The sequence below is a fragment of the Rattus norvegicus genome, chromosome X (assembly GCF_021556685.1).
Source record: "Rattus norvegicus strain SHRSP/BbbUtx chromosome X, alternate assembly SHRSP_T2T, whole genome shotgun sequence".
Lineage (NCBI taxonomy): Eukaryota > Metazoa > Chordata > Mammalia > Rodentia > Muridae > Rattus > Rattus norvegicus.
Genome location: NC_141554.1, coordinates 55,322,594 through 55,338,723, shown reverse-complemented (window position 1 = coordinate 55,338,723; position 16,130 = coordinate 55,322,594). Strand labels below are relative to the sequence as shown.

General features: G+C 34.4%; 1 protein-coding gene across 8 annotated transcripts in view; it reads right to left on the bottom strand.

Moving 5' to 3' along the window:
- Dmd (dystrophin) overlaps positions 1-16,130 on the bottom strand; it is a 2,349,574-nt gene that overhangs the window by 1,997,080 nt on the left and 336,364 nt on the right. For all 8 annotated transcript variants that reach the window (XM_087599109.1, NM_001370876.1, XM_087599108.1 and 5 more), the window contains 1 exon segment: positions 8,856-8,917. In XM_087599109.1, the coding sequence (XP_087455235.1) occupies positions 8,856-8,917 (62 nt within the window).

The following is a 16,130-nucleotide window of genomic DNA, read 5'->3' as shown; positions in this document are numbered from 1 at the left end:
AACATATCTACAAATTACATGGAAAGAATATTTACACTGAATTAATCTTATCGTGAAATGGCTTTGTGCTTGTGTTAAGATAAATATTGTTTGCTTATCTATATAGACTGGATGTGATAAATCACATTCTAGTAGAAATTTTTGGAATCACAAGTTAATAGAAGTGCTATTTAGAAAAAAGAGATAGGGATTAGTTTAAAATGGTGCTGAGAAAGTGAAAAATTGGTGGGATTTACTCCAAACACATATCTGGCTTCTAGTGACACAAATATGATAAGGATATATTTAACCACATGTATTTCTTTGAAACAGCCTGTCTGTGGCTTTACAAAATAATAAAGACACACTTTTCTATGACTGTAAAATTTACAAATATCATATAAATATCCTATAAATGTACTTCCATGTCTCACTGATAAACCTTTGTACTCATGTACATTGTACTGTTATATACTCATAGGAATATATTTTATTTAAGACACGAGCACATAATATTTTTTGTTGTTTTTCATATTTTCTTCAATGTATTTTTCCATTAAGAATTTTTCTTCTTGTTCTAAAACTTAACATAGAATTAATTATCTGTACAACAACATTTGGCCATTGATTTAGTATACTAGTTATGAATGCCGAGATTACAGGTAAAATGCATATCCTTTTCTTCATTGGCTCACATTTTAGCCCTTCATGAAGAAATGCTTCCTTCTATGCTAAAATCAGCATGCCCAAACAATTCACATGGTATGCCCACTTCTACTCCATTAGCACTTAGTTAGCATCATAGAAAAAGCCATGTCTATTCCATGAGATAAAAGGATTCAATTTCAATTAATTTTGTGTAGCCTACAAGGCTGAATTTCTGCTGAATCCATTAGTGGAACAATAAGCCTGTGCCAAAATATTTTGTATATGTGGATATAAAATGAATATATTTATACACATATAAGTAATTTATATTGCAAAGTTACTTTAAACATTTTCGGCTCTTCATTTTCATTAATTTTGAAATGTATAAGGCAGTCTGTTTTATGAGGATTTGGGAAAATATGTTGAATGTGAAAAATACTTTTAAAGTTCTTATTTTACTTCTGAAACAGTTTTCTCATTTGTTTGCAAAAATGTCTCTTATTAATCCCAATAGAATTTCAATTTTGGAATGGCTAATAATTTTCCTGATTCAACTGTAACACCCTTAAGGAACACTTGGCACAAAAATAATCTAAGCGTGAGTTAAATTTGAGGATGCTAGCCAATTGTATGTGATTCTTCCATGACTTTTAAAATATGGAGTGTCTTAAAAGCAGGGGATGTGTGTTTAATTGCCTAAGACAGTACCAATACTCAAGGAAGATGAGCTATCATACTTTGTCTTGTATAACAGATTAGTTTAGAATAACAATATGTAGAAATCAGGAACATTTAAATTTCAATAGTGAAAACACATAGTTCAGAATTTTGAGAATGAAAATGGATGTTTTTTACCTGCCTTAGAATAATCATTCACTAGCCCACAAGTAATGGATCATGTTGGTAATCTCAGCCATCCTAGCGTTGAAGCATTAATAGTGAGTTTGAGGCCAATCTGTATTATATAGTAAACGGTAGACCTGATGTAGGGGGAGACTCTTAAAAAGAGGGGGAAGGGAAACCTCTGTTGCTTTTTATATTTAGAGTATTTTTAAATTTATTATTCCAGAAAATATATTTTATAATAGTGATTTTTAAATACATGTTTGTTAGAAAATGTATCTATTTGCTGTTTCAAACATTAATAAATTACCATAACACCATTAGATAATAAAGAAGTCGTGTTTGCACATCTTAGAAATATTCTGAGGATTACTAATCATAGTTAAATATTTATAAATTCATTTTCAGATAGTTTGATTTAGTGTTCTACTATGATATTATGTTATTGTTTAACATTACACCAGAATTTCACTTAGTTAAAATAATTTAATCTTTAGAAATGCATGTTCTAGTTTCTGTTTTTTTTAAAGTTCTTTAATGGAATTTCATTAACTGTTAACTCAGTGAGAACAAAAATTTAAAATGTCAGTGTAAACTCAAAAGCATCTATCTCGCCTACACGTTCAGTGTAGTTTGGAATGGTTTGCTTTTAAATACCATAATGATACTCAAAAGCCTTTTTAATAGTAGAAATGAAAAAAAATTTTTAAACAAATGGTTTGCAAAAAGACAAAGGAAGAAGAAAAGGGTAGTATGTACTTATTAGCAACACAGTACAATCAACTAAAGCTTTGAACTTAAAAATAATCTTCCACGCTTTCCAAGTCCATCTGGCACAAGGCACAGCAGAGATGAGCTGTGCTGTCTCCCCTAAGCTACATACATCATCAGGTCAGAGCTCTCCATCCTTTCTCTCAGAGTCTTGTAGGACCACAGAAACATTCAGTTCCACCTGGGGAACAGCCGGCAGAGGAGAACAGGATGTTCTTCCCTGAGCTCCATTGTCAGGCTCTGTTTGTCTGACCTAAGCATCATATTGGCACTGGAAACATCCAGACAACACCAGAGATAACCAAATGACTGAAGTCTAGTGGAAGAACACAACTAACAATAGCCAGGGCAATATGGCACTACCAGAGCCCAGCTATTCCACCACAGAAAACCCTAGATATATTAAGACAGGTAGGTAAAGCACAAGAAGATGACCTTAAATCCAATATTATAAAGTTGATAGGAGACTTTAAAGAGGAAATGGTTAAAGTGCTAAAAGAAATACAGAAAAATAGTCAAACAGGTGTATGAAATGAATAAAACTGTCCAAGATCTGAAAATGAAAATAAAAGCGATAAAGAAAACACAAACTGGGAGAATCCTACAGATGGAAAATCTAGGGAAGAGAACAGGAACCATTGACCCAAGCATCACCAACAGAACACAAGAGAGCGGAGAAATAATATCAGGCATAGAAGATATGATTGGAGAAATGTATGTATCAGTCAAATAAAAATGTTAAATCTAAAATGTTCCTACCACAAAATATGCAAGACGTCTGGGATACTATGAAAAGACCTTATCTGAGAATGATAGGGATAGAAGGAGCAGACTACAAGCTCCAAGGTCCAGAACATATTTTCAACAAATCATAGAAGAAAATTTCCCTAAACTGAAGAAAGAGATGCCTATAAACATACAAAAATTTTACAGAATACCAAATTCATTGGACCAGAAAAGAAAATCCTCCCATCATATTAATAATCAAAACACTAAATGTACTGAACAAAGACAGAATACTAAAACCTGCAACAAAAAGGGGCCATGCAACATATAAAGGCAGAACTGTCAGAATTATATCTGACTTCTCAACAGAGACCCTAAAAGCCAGAATGGCCTGGGCAGATGTCTTGCAGATTGTAAGAAATGAGATACGTAAGCCCAGACTGATATACTCAGAAGTTTCAACCACTATAGATGGAGAAAACAAGATATTCTAAGACAAAACCAAGTAAACAATATTTTCCCATTAATTGATTCCTACAGAGGATATTAGAAGGGAAACTCCAACACGAGGGAAACTAAACCCAAGAAACCAGAAGAAATCGATAGTTTTACACCAGCAAACCCAAAGAAGAATCACACACACACACACACACACACACACACACACACACACACACACACACACACCTGTTACCAAATTAAAATAACAGTAAATAACAATCATTGATCATTAATATCTCTCAGGATCAATGGACTTAATTCTTCAACAAAGAGACACAGGCTAAAAGTGGATGCATTAACAGGATCTATCATTCTGCTGCATACAAGATACATACCACAGCAACAAAGATAGATACTACCTTAGGGTAAAGGACGAGAAAATGGTTTTCCAAGTAAATGGACCCAAGACACAAGTTGGAGCAGCCATTCTAATATCTAATAAATAGACTTTCACACAAAAATAATAAAGAGAATGTGAACGATACTCCATGTTTTAAAAGGAAGCATCAACCAAGATGATATCTGAATTCAGAACATATATGCCACAAGGGCAAGGGTACTCATATTCCTAAAAGAAGCATTACTAAAAGCATGACTCACACAGCAAAATCCACATATTTTTAGTGGGAAACTCCAGCACCCTTCTCTTACCAATTGACAAGTCATCATAATAAGAACTAAATAATTAATGAAATTATGAGATGTTATGCATCAAATGAATATAACAGCTATATGTAGAATATTTCATCCAAACACAAAATATACTTTCTTCTCAGCATGTGATGGAAGCTTTTCCAAAATTTACCATATACTCAGTCAAAAAAAAAAAAAGCCTCAATAGATACAACGAGATTGTAATAATAACCCCTTGCAATGTATGAGATCACCTTGGATTAAATCTGGACTTAGACAACAACAGAAAGAACAAAAAACCTACAAATTCATGGGAAATGAACAACTCTCCACTCAATGACCATGGGGTCAGGGAGAAAATAAAGAATTTAAAGATTTTCTAGAATTCAATGGAAATGAAAGCACATTACTAAACTTAGATGCAATGAAAGCAGTGCTTGAAAGGCAATTCACGCTGTGAAAGCAGGGCTAAGAGGAATGATCGTAGCACTAAGTATCCTCATATAAAAATTGGTGAGATCTCATACTAGCAACTTAAAAGCACACAGAAAAGCTCTACAGCAAAAAGAAGCAAACACATAGAAGAAAGCTAGATAGCAGGAAATCAAACTCAAGGCTGGAATCAATAGATTAGAAACAACGAGAACAATAAAAGAATCAAGGAAACTAAGAGCTGTTTTTTTTTTCTGAGAAAATCAGCAATATAGACAAGACATTAGCCAAACTAACTGAAAGTGATTGTAGAGGTAAATATTACGCTGGCAGACTCTCTAACCCAGTGGTCCAAAATCTCTCCACCTGACTCGCTAAGTTCCCATGGCAGGTCACTGCTGCACCAGCCCCACACATCCAAATTCCTGTGGCTGGCTGGGGAGCCACACCATCCTACCTTTCTCTAGAACTCAGTTGAGTTGTGCATGAAGAAAAACACCACAGTCTTAGTTTAGAATCATCAAGTAACTCAATCGCTGGGCATGGCAACTAGTATACTAATTTTTCAGCCATTCTAAGTTAAATCCTCTGGTGGCGAATCCTAGGAGATCTGCCAACTAAACCGAGAGGCTCTGTTCGTTCCATATTGTCCCCCAAGCTCTCCCTGACCAAAAGCAAGTCACCTTTTCCTGCCTTCTCTCTTCTCCTCTCTGACCTGGAAGTCCTGCCTACTCCTCTCCCAGTGATTGGTCCCCTCAAATCCTTATTCATTAGGGGAAAGTTCTGCTATAAAAGATAGTACCCAAATTAACAAAATCAGGAAGAAAAACAGGGACATAACAACAGACAAAAAAGAAAACTGAAGAATCATTAGACCTTACTTGCAAAGGTTTTACTCCACAAAATTGGAAACTAAAAGTGAAATGGATGATTTTCTTGATAGCTTACACTTACCAACGTTAAATCAAAATTTCAATAGTCCTATAAACCATAGATAAATAGTAGTTATCAAAGTCTCTCAACCAAAAAAAAAAAAGCCCAAGTGCAGAATTTTAACAGACTTTCAAAGAGCTAGTGCCAATTCTTATCAAATTATTCTACAAAATAGAAACAGAAGTAACACTTTCATACAGATTCTATGAAGCCATTCATCCTGATACCTGAATCACACAAAGACTGAAGAAAGGAAGAGAATTTCAGATCAATTTCTCTTTTAAGCACTGATAAAAAAATACAAGCTGAACCCGAGAACACATCCAAAACATCAACCATGGTAGGCTTCATCCCAAGAATGCAGGGATTCTTCAACATACAAATGTCCATCAATGTAATCCACCACATAAACAAAACAGTAAGTAAAATTCACGTTAGATGCCTAAAAAGCCTTAGGCAAAATGTAACATCCCTTCATGCTAAAACTCTTGGAGAGATCAAAGATTCAAGCAGATACCTAAACATAACCAAGTGAATAACCAATATTGAGTTAAATGCAGAGAAACTTCAAGCAATTGGACAAAATTGGGGACATAACAAGCTGTCCACTTTCTTTGTGTCTCTTCACTATAGCACTTCTACTCTTAGCTATAATAATAAGACAGCTAAAGAAGACCAAGGGGATACAATTAGAAAAAAATTAAACTTTCTCTATTGCTGATGATATGATAGTATACATAAGTGACACCAAATACTCTGTCAGAGAACTCTTATATCTAGTGAACTGTTTTAGCAAGGTGGCTGGATACAAGTGATAAAAGGGCTGAGGAAAAAAATAGCAAAATAACACCCTTTACAATAGCCACAAATAATATAAAATATCTTAGTGTAACTTTAATCAAGAAATTGAAATACCTGTATGACAAGATTTTCAAGTCTCTGAAGAAATAAACTGAAGAAGATATCAGAAGATGGAATGGTCTCCCATGCTGATGGATTGGCAAGATTTATATTATAAAAAATGGCCATCTTGCCAAAAGCAATGTGCAGATTCAACTCAAATCCCATCAACATTTCAACACAGTTATTTACTGACCTTGAAACAGCAATTCTCAACTTCATATGGAAAAACAAAAAACCCAGGATAACTAAAACAATCTTGTACAATTAAAGAACTTCTGGAGGTATCACCACCCCCAATTTCAAACTATAATTTGCAGAAATAGTAATATGGCATTGACATCAAAAAATTGATCAATGGAATAGAATCAAAGACCCAGAAATAAACCCACACACCTAAGGACACTAGATTTTTGACAAAACCAACAAAACCATACAATGGAAAAAAGAAAGCATCTCCAAGAAATGGTGGTGATCTAACTGGATATCTGCACATAAAAGAATGCAAATAGATTTACTTTCATTACGCTGAATAAAACTCAAGTCCAACTGCATCAAAGACTTCAACATGAATCTGAAATGCACTAGTAGTATTTCAGTAGTATTTCTTGTAGATGAGGAAGTAGTAGTATTTCTAGTAGAAGAGAAAATGGGGGACTAATCTTGAAATCATTGGTAAAGGAAACACTGTTCTGAACAGAAGATCAACAGCTCAGACACAAAGATCAATAATTAATAAATGGGACCTTATGGAACCATAAAAGCTTCCATAAAGCAGAGCAGAATAGACTGTCAATAGGACAAAACATCAACCTACAGAATGGGAAAAGGTCATCACCAACCTACATCCAAACAGCTTTCATAGACTAAACTTAGGCCCCTTACATATTTATAGCAGATGTGTATTTTGGTTTTCATGTTTGTCCCCCAACAGTTGAAAGTGGAGCGGGCTGTCTCTGACAGAGACTATATTGTCTGCTTTTGAATCTCTTTTCCCTAGCTGGGCTATCTTGTCTGTCCTCAATATAAGAGGATGTGCTTAGTGCTGATGATACTTGAAATGCCAGGGCAGGATGGTACCTGGGGCAGGCTCTCCTTCACTGAGGAGAAGAGGAAGGAATGGGAAAATAGGGTGTCAGGGTGGGACTGGGAGGAGAGGAGAGAAGGAGCTTGCGATTGGTATATAAGGTAAATAAATAAATTAATTAATGGGGGGGACACTGAGGGAAAAAAATAAAAGTCTCTTCAATATCCTCCCCCTAAAATGTAAAGTGTCTGTTAACACAGTTTTGCTACTTAAAAAGCATTTTCATATAAGGGATCAGAGATTTGCTCCTGTATGCTCATTTCCTGACTTTTGTAATAATTGAGTAGATCCTTGGGATTTACTTATTTACATATACATGATGAAATATAAGAAAATTGAATAAAACTATTTGATTCATTTGTTCAAATCTAGTACAATTAAAGGTAAATTCAAGTTTGTTGTGATTGTCCTGATGTGTGTATTTTGGGGTTAATTTTGTTTCCTCAAGAGGGGTTGTCACCAATGAGCAGTCAATTGTACTCAGGTGATCTAATGTGAACCTTCTTCCAATTTTAACTGGTTAGTAAAGGCTAGAGCCTGTGATTGAGCAGTGGAAGGGAAAGGTGAGACAGGTCTTAGAGAGGAAGGCAGGTAAAGGGAGAAGAGAGTGAACAAGAAGGGAAGAGAGAGGACAGAAAGGGAGGAAAAAGAAGCCATGATTAACAGAACCATGTAGCCAGGAGAAACTGCAAGTAACAAAGGGTCTAAGAGCTGGGGAATAAGTTAGTATAGTGCTAGGTCTGCCCAATCTAGGCACATAGCTTATAATTATAATAACTGGATTGTGTATATTATATCCAGGTTTATTGGGGTTAGAAATTCCAACAACAAAGTTTTCTAACTTCTTTAAATTGCACTTGAAATCATAAGTTTTCAATGTTGGAATCTTCCTTTGTGTTTACATTTATAATTATCCAAGGTTATACAATCAGTATCATGTTTTTAACTGAAGCATAATAAACAGTAAGGGTATATATTAATGTCTGCAGAAAAGAAAATGATCTATTAATTTACCAAATTTAAAAATTCATTCTAGTTATAGTCTGAATAAACCCACACTCAACTATTCTAGCATTTTCAAACTAAGTAAATAAAGATGAAATACAACCATTTTATCAACAATAAAAACTCACATATTTTCAAATGCTTGATAAAGATAATATAATTAACAGAGTATATTGTAATGAGTCCCTAATGAAAAATCAAGCACATGTGGTTTATAAACTTAATTCCCATCTCCTTCTCATATGTATGAATTCAAACACAATATGAGACTTAGAGATTTGAATATCCAAAATTAAGATGACACATAAGAAAAATAATATCCACATTTCAAATTATAGTTCTAGAATCCATTTCAAAAAAGTCAATAAATACTTCATTTTAAAATAAATAGTCTTACCTTAGAAAATTGTGCATTTATCCATTTTGTGAATGTTTTCTTTTGAACATCTTCTCTTTCATCTATATTGTAAAATACGAAAAATAAAAGTTATAGTTAGGCTTATATTTTACAACCAAAGTAACTTCCAGGTGTTATTTTAAATTTAGTTTTAAATTCATTGCTAAACCTTACTCATTGTTGAAACTGAGTAAAGTTGGTATTGAGCATTAAGTGAAAAAGCTTATCTAAATTCATAGATATGTTCAGGTCCATACTCATTCAAAAATAGTAACACTATTGAAATCAGTTTCACTGAATAAATGAAATATTATTTAGCCCTTGATAATCATTAGGGTATTATTTATTTAGCGAATATAATCCTGGACCTTTCCCCCTTTCCCTTTCTCTTCCTCATTTACAATAAATGATTATTTATTCTTTTACAGCTACTATGTTCTCTAACATGAGTCTGATCCTCATAACAGAAAGTCTCCCTAACAATGAAGAGTACAGTTTAGTTACTGTGGTTGTTTGATTAAGTTTGGCCCACATAGATTCATGTGTTTGAATTTTTGGCTCACAGGGAGTGACACTATTAACAGGTATGTACTGATTAGAATAGGTGTGGCCTTGTTGGAGAAAATATGTCACTGTGGGGGTGGGCTTTGAGTGCTACTGGTGCTTAAGCTCTTTTGAGAATGCAAAAGACAATCTCTTCCTGGTTGCCTTAAGATCAAGATGTAGGATTCTCAGCCCCTTCTCCAACATAATGTCTGCCTGCACACTACCATGCTTCCTACCATGATCATAATGGAATGAAACTATGAAACTTTGAGCCAGTCCCAATTTAGTGTTGTTCCTTATAAGACTTGCCTTGGTCATGATGTCTCTTCACAGAATGAAACCCTAAGACTATTATCTTTGTATTTTATTTTCTACCCAAATTATGAACTCAAGAAAACACTATTTAACAAATATAAATTCTTTAAGGGATGGACAATCTCAAAAAGTCTAAAATTTCTCATTCCTCTTTCAGTCTAAATTCAGGAAACTGCAAATGCAAATGATATGTCTTGACTTACAAATATAAACACAAAGGGAGAAATCTCAACAGATTTATGAAATTAATTGATAAATTATGAAATAGTATTATAAAAGCCACCATGTAGTAATTTGTTTTCCCAAGTTGAAAATTATTTGAGTTAAATTGACAAAAAAAGTGAATCTTCATTACTAAAATATTTTCTCTAAATCTGCTATTAGTTAAAATTCAACACACCAATGTATCTATAAATATGTATCTACAAATATTATTTACTTAGATCAAACTACTGTTATGAAAATACCTCAAAATAAAAACATCTTTTATTTAATTTTCAGTCATGAATGGTCATTCTTTCTCTTAATTACATGAAATAATGCAGAATTGCTTTTCCATGAGAAATATATACATACACTAAATGATGCTACCTTTAGATTAAAATGAATATACAAGTCAAGTTTTTTACTGATGTTCAAAAGAGCAGATCACTGCTATCCTAGATGGAAAATCTTATTGTCCTTCATAATATAATTTCTTTTTATATAATTCTGTTATTCCCACAGGCTACCATACATATGGTCAATTTCAGCATTATCCATAGGGTATCATGCAAATCATAAATATGTAATGTGGAAATGTCTCCTTTGTTGACAAATTTGAATAAATAAAAGTATACTAATATTTTTCAAGCCTAACAGATCCTATCTATCACCATCAATTCCATGCCATTATTTTCAAATTAATAAAAGACGAAATAGAATATTTTCAGTGGTCAGGTTTTAATTGGCTTGACAAGAAAGTCTAGAAAAATATTTCTCAGGGTTATATAGGGTGATTCCTAAAAGTAAATCGACTTATTTGCAATTCCATTTCCTTTTTACATTCAAATCAATGAATATTCTCTGTCAAACACCAGAGAGAAAATGAGTCTTTTAGGCATTAAATACATTCTGTTCAAAACAAAACTCATGGTGGAGCATACTACATTTATGTGGCTATGTTGGGAACTGGTGTTTAATAAGAGGCACTTGAGTCAGGGTGCAGAAATTGTCCAAATGAATCAATGCTATTTGACTTGATGAGAGTGGGTTCTTGCTTTCACAGAACTAGGGTAACAACTGAAGATTGTCATTAAGAACTGGTAATGAAGCATCCACATTTGATCTTCCTTTCTCTTGAGCCTTCATGTAGTCTCTGAATTGTATCTTGGGTGTTCTGAGATTTTGGGCTAATATCCACTTATTAGTGAACACATACAATGTGTGTTCTTTTGTGATTGGGTTACATCATATGGGATGCTATTATCTAGTTCTATCAATTTGCCTATGAATTTCATGAAGTCATTGTTTTTAATAACTAAGTATTAGTCCATTGTGTACATGTACCATATTTTCTGTATCCATTCCTCTGTTTAAAGGGCATCTGGGTTCTTTCCAGATTCTGTCTATTACAAATAAGCCTGCTATGAACATAGTGGAGCATGTGTCCTTGTTATATGTTGGAACATCTTTTGGGTATCTGCCCAGAAGTGGTATAGCTGGGCCCTCAGGTAGTACTATGTCCAATTTTCTGAGGAATCGCCAGAGTGGTTGTAATCCCACCAACAATGGAAGACTGTTCCTCTTTCTCCACATTCTATTCAGCATCTGTTGTCATCTGAGTTTTTGATCTTAGCCATTTTGACAGGTGTGAGATGGAATTTCAGGGTTGTTTTAATTTGTATTTCCCTGATGACTAAAGATGTTGAAAATTTCTTTAGGTGCTTCAAAGCCATTCAATAATCCCTCAGTTGAGAATTCTTTGTTTAGCTCTGTACCCCATTGTATAATAGAGTTATTTGATTCTCTGGAGTCTACTTTTGTGAGTTCTTTGTATATATTGGATATTAGCCCTCTATCAAATGTAGGATTGGTAAAAATCTTTTTCCTTTGCCTTACAGAAGCTTTGCAATTTTATGAGGTCCCGTTTGTCAATTCTTGATCTTAGAGCATAAGTGTGGATGTTTCAGTCCTTATTAGAAGGAGGAACAAAAATACTTACAAGAGGAAATATGGATACAAAGTATGGAGCAGAGACTGGAGGAAAGGCCATCTAGAAACTGCCCCACCTGGGGATCCATTCCATATACAGCCACAAAACCCAGACAATGCCAAGAAGTGCATGCTGACAGGAGCCTGATATAGCTGTCTCCTGAGAGGTTCTGCCAGACCATGAAAAATACAGAGGCAAACACTCACAGCCAACCATTGAACTGAGAATGGGGTCCCCAATGGAGGTGTTAGAGAAAGGTCTGAAGGAACTGAAGGGGTTTGACACCCCATAAGAAGAACAACAATATCAACCAAACAGACCCCTAGAACTCCTGGGGTCTAAACCACCATCCTTAGTGTTCATAGAGATAAACCTATGGCTCCAGCCACACATTTAGCAGATGATAGCCTTGTTGGGCATCAAAGGGAAGAGAGACCCTTGGTCCTGTCAAGGATTGGTACCCCATTGTAAGAGAATGTCAAGATGAGTGGTGGGAGGATTGGGGAGCGGCTTCATAGATGCAGGGGGGAGATAGCAGGTTTCTGGGTGGGGAAACAAGAAAAGGGGATAACATTTGAAATGTAAATTAAAAAACAATTTCAAAATAGAAATGGTAATAAAATTAATGAATGACTAAATAAATAAATGGAAAAAGAAAGCCATGGTTATGATTATGACTTCTCTTATGAAAATGTAAAGAAACTCTTATTCATTCTAAAGAAAGAGACAGTACTGGTAGATCAAAGAAGAGGTTTTCTCCTATAGAGATTGAGTAATCGATAAGTTTGCTGGGGTTCATTACATGAACATTACAGATTTAAAGGTAGCTCTACTAACCAGGAAGTTGTCTGAACAATTTATGGCAGCTTTCTCACTAAAAGTCCCAACTGCATTGTAATAAGCTGTGCTACTGAAGAATCTCTTGCAGGATTTATGGGTAGTCACACTATAGAAGAATACCCATAAACAATCACTTTGCCTTTTTTGTAACCTCGAAAAGAGGAGACTCTAATAGTTCTAGTGAAAAAGGATCAAGAGCCCAGTAATCATTTGTGCCTTGTCTATGTGGGCTACTACTACCTGTTAATATCTTATGACACTGATGACAAACAATGATTTACTGGGAATGGTTATATCCAAATCACAGGAAATAGATATACAAAAGTGTTAAAGAAAGGTTCTGAGTGCAATCTCAAAAGTGTCTGTGTGCCCTTTGCGTTTTGGTAATGGGCCCCTCACAAGAAGCTGAACAAGTTCTGGCAACTTGATGGTCGACCTTCAGAACATGAGTTTAAAAAAAAATCTCCTTCTGTATAAAAAAAATCCTTATCCCAGAAATTTTGTTACAGCAATAGAAAAATGTACCAAAATAGAGTATTTGAAAGTACACAAGCAACTCAAATGTTTTTAAAACATTGCAAATAACCTTCAAAATAAGCCATTTGAAGACAGTTTTTCCAAAGGCTTTTAGGTGAAAAAGATTACTGATTTATTTTCAATTAATTTCAGATCTCAATATACAAAGCACTGAAGGCAGCATAGAAACCTTGACATTATGTGCAAAATGCTATGTATCACTGTATAAATAGCACTAAATGTGAGGTTCAACACATAAGCATCTTCAGTAAATGGCCTGTTTCAATTATAATCTTTCATCCCAGAAAATAAATCTGCAATGAATTACTTCCTAATATTTTCCTTTGGCATAGTAGCACTTTAAATGTGATAAATATTATTGTAAGTCATTTTATTAGAGCTACAAAATCCAGAATGATTATTAGTGGCTTATTGCTCAATAATTGATTTTATAACATTTAAATCAATTCATATAGTATTTGTTGTTTTTTGCACTTGAAGATAAACTCTAAATGAATGAAACTAATATTATGAAAAATAAATTAGAGAATGATCATTTGACTCAAAGTCCACAGTGCTTATTTTGACTAGACATCCCTTTATCATAATGTGTTTGCAAATTGTGCTATGAAAAAAAAAGTAACAAAGGTTAAACATATACACACAAATCCAAGATAGTTACAAGTTTAAATGCTCTATTTGAGCAACCCAGACTTCATTGCATGTCATAACATATATGAAAGCAAACTAAAATTTTATAATATACAATGTAAATGTCTCTGGAGATTTATCAAAATTGCATACAGTACCTCCCTCATGATATTGGATGATTTCATTGCTATACCATGCTCCTTTCCTTTACTAATTGAGAGTATGTTTCATTTGTTTAAAAAGTGTAACACCACAAAAATATTTTATGAAATTGAATTTGTTTTCATTGCCTCATTAAAACTGTATTAATGTAGTACCATTAGATATTTTAATACATACACACACTATATATATATGTATGTATATATATATATATATATATATATGTTGTATGATATCTAAATAAAGACAAAGAAAACTATTGTCTCAAATATTGTCATTTCTTTAGAGTAAATAATTTCTGGGGCTGTTAAATTGTTCAGAAATTAAAGAGCTTGTCATACAAGCATCACAACTCAGGAATAGAATTTAGGACCCACTTAAATGCCAAGTAGACATGATGGCTTATCTAATATTCCAGTAGTAAAGAGAGTGAATTCCTGGAGTAACCTACATATTTAGACAAGCCATATAAGTGATCTCTTCTTTCAATTGAGAGACCTTGCTTTAATGAAAAAGATAGAAAATGATTGAAGAAAACTCTAGATGTCTGGACTCCATGTGAACATGCATATACACACATATATGTGCCCACATGCAAATGAAAAGAGAAACTTCCACAATATTCCATTCTAGCTTTCAGAATTGTAAAGCAATGATAGACACTCTAATATACAACAGTAACTTAGGACATCTAGTTCATATTGACCTATAGCTTATTACAAATTGATCAAGATTTTTTGCCTCTCCTTCAGACCATAATCTTCCTACTCACACAGCCACTATGTGAGTTTTAGTTCATGTTTTATTAAACATGAAAATATTATTTTCCTACTCACTGTGCTCAATATTCTGATACTAGAGAGCATGGGTAAAGAATGTGTAAATTTCTATTTTTCTTTTCTTTCACAGATCCCCAGCTGTTCTGGAACTTGCTATGCAGATTACGGTAAAACTGAATTTCTGAAATTTCAGCCTCTATCTCCTGAGTGTTGGCATTTTAGCCTTGATACCCATACTAAAGGCCTCTGAACGAAAGCATTATAAACTCAATGGCCGATTGTTTATTTTAAATGATAAATACAAGAAGATGCCCGATCTTTGCATTTATGTGAATTTCTTTGATGAATAATGAAGTAGAACAAGTTTTGTTCAATCATTATACACACACATTTATTGTTCTTCCTTTTACTTTGTCTAAAGTACTAATATTATCTGTTTATGTGTCTATTTGAAGTTAGATATTTTAGAATCAATTGGACTAAGAGAATACATGAAGAGTAGTTAAGCATTTAAGTTATCGATGCCATTTGATTATCTGATAAAAACTGAATCTTTTCTTTTTTATCTTTATTAACTTGAGTATTTCTTATTTACATTTTGATTGTTATTCCCCTTCCTGGTTTCCAGGCCAACATCCCCCTAACCCGTCCCTCTCCGTTTCTATATGGGCTTTCCCTCCCCATCCTCCCCCCACTACCACCCTCCCCCCAACAATCACGTTCACTGGGGGTTCAGTCTTGACAGGGCCAAAGGCTTCCCCTTGCACTGGTGCTCTTACTAGGATATTCATTGCTATTTATAAGGTTGGAGCCCAGAGTCTGTCCATGTATAGTCTTTGGGTAGTGGCTTAGTCCCTGGAAGCTCTGGTTGCTTGGCATTGTTGTTCATATGGGGTCTCGAGCCCCTTCAAGCTCTTCCAGTTCTTTCTCTGATTCCTTCAACAGGGGTCCCATTCTCAGTTCAGTGTTTTGCTGCTGGCATTCACCTCTGTATTTGCTGTATTCTGGGTGTGTCTCTCAGGAGAGATCTACATCCAGTTCCTGTCGGCCTGCACTTCTTTGCTTCATCCATCTTATCTAGTTTGGTGGCTGTATATGTATGGGCCACATGTGGGGCAGGCTCTGAATGGGTGTTCTTTCTGCCTCCGTTCTAAACTTTGCCTCCCTATTCGCTGCCACGGGTATTCTTGTTCCCCTTTTAAAGGAGTGAAGCATTCTCATTTTGGTCATCCTTCTTGAGTTTCATGTGTTCTGTGCATCTAGGTTAATTCA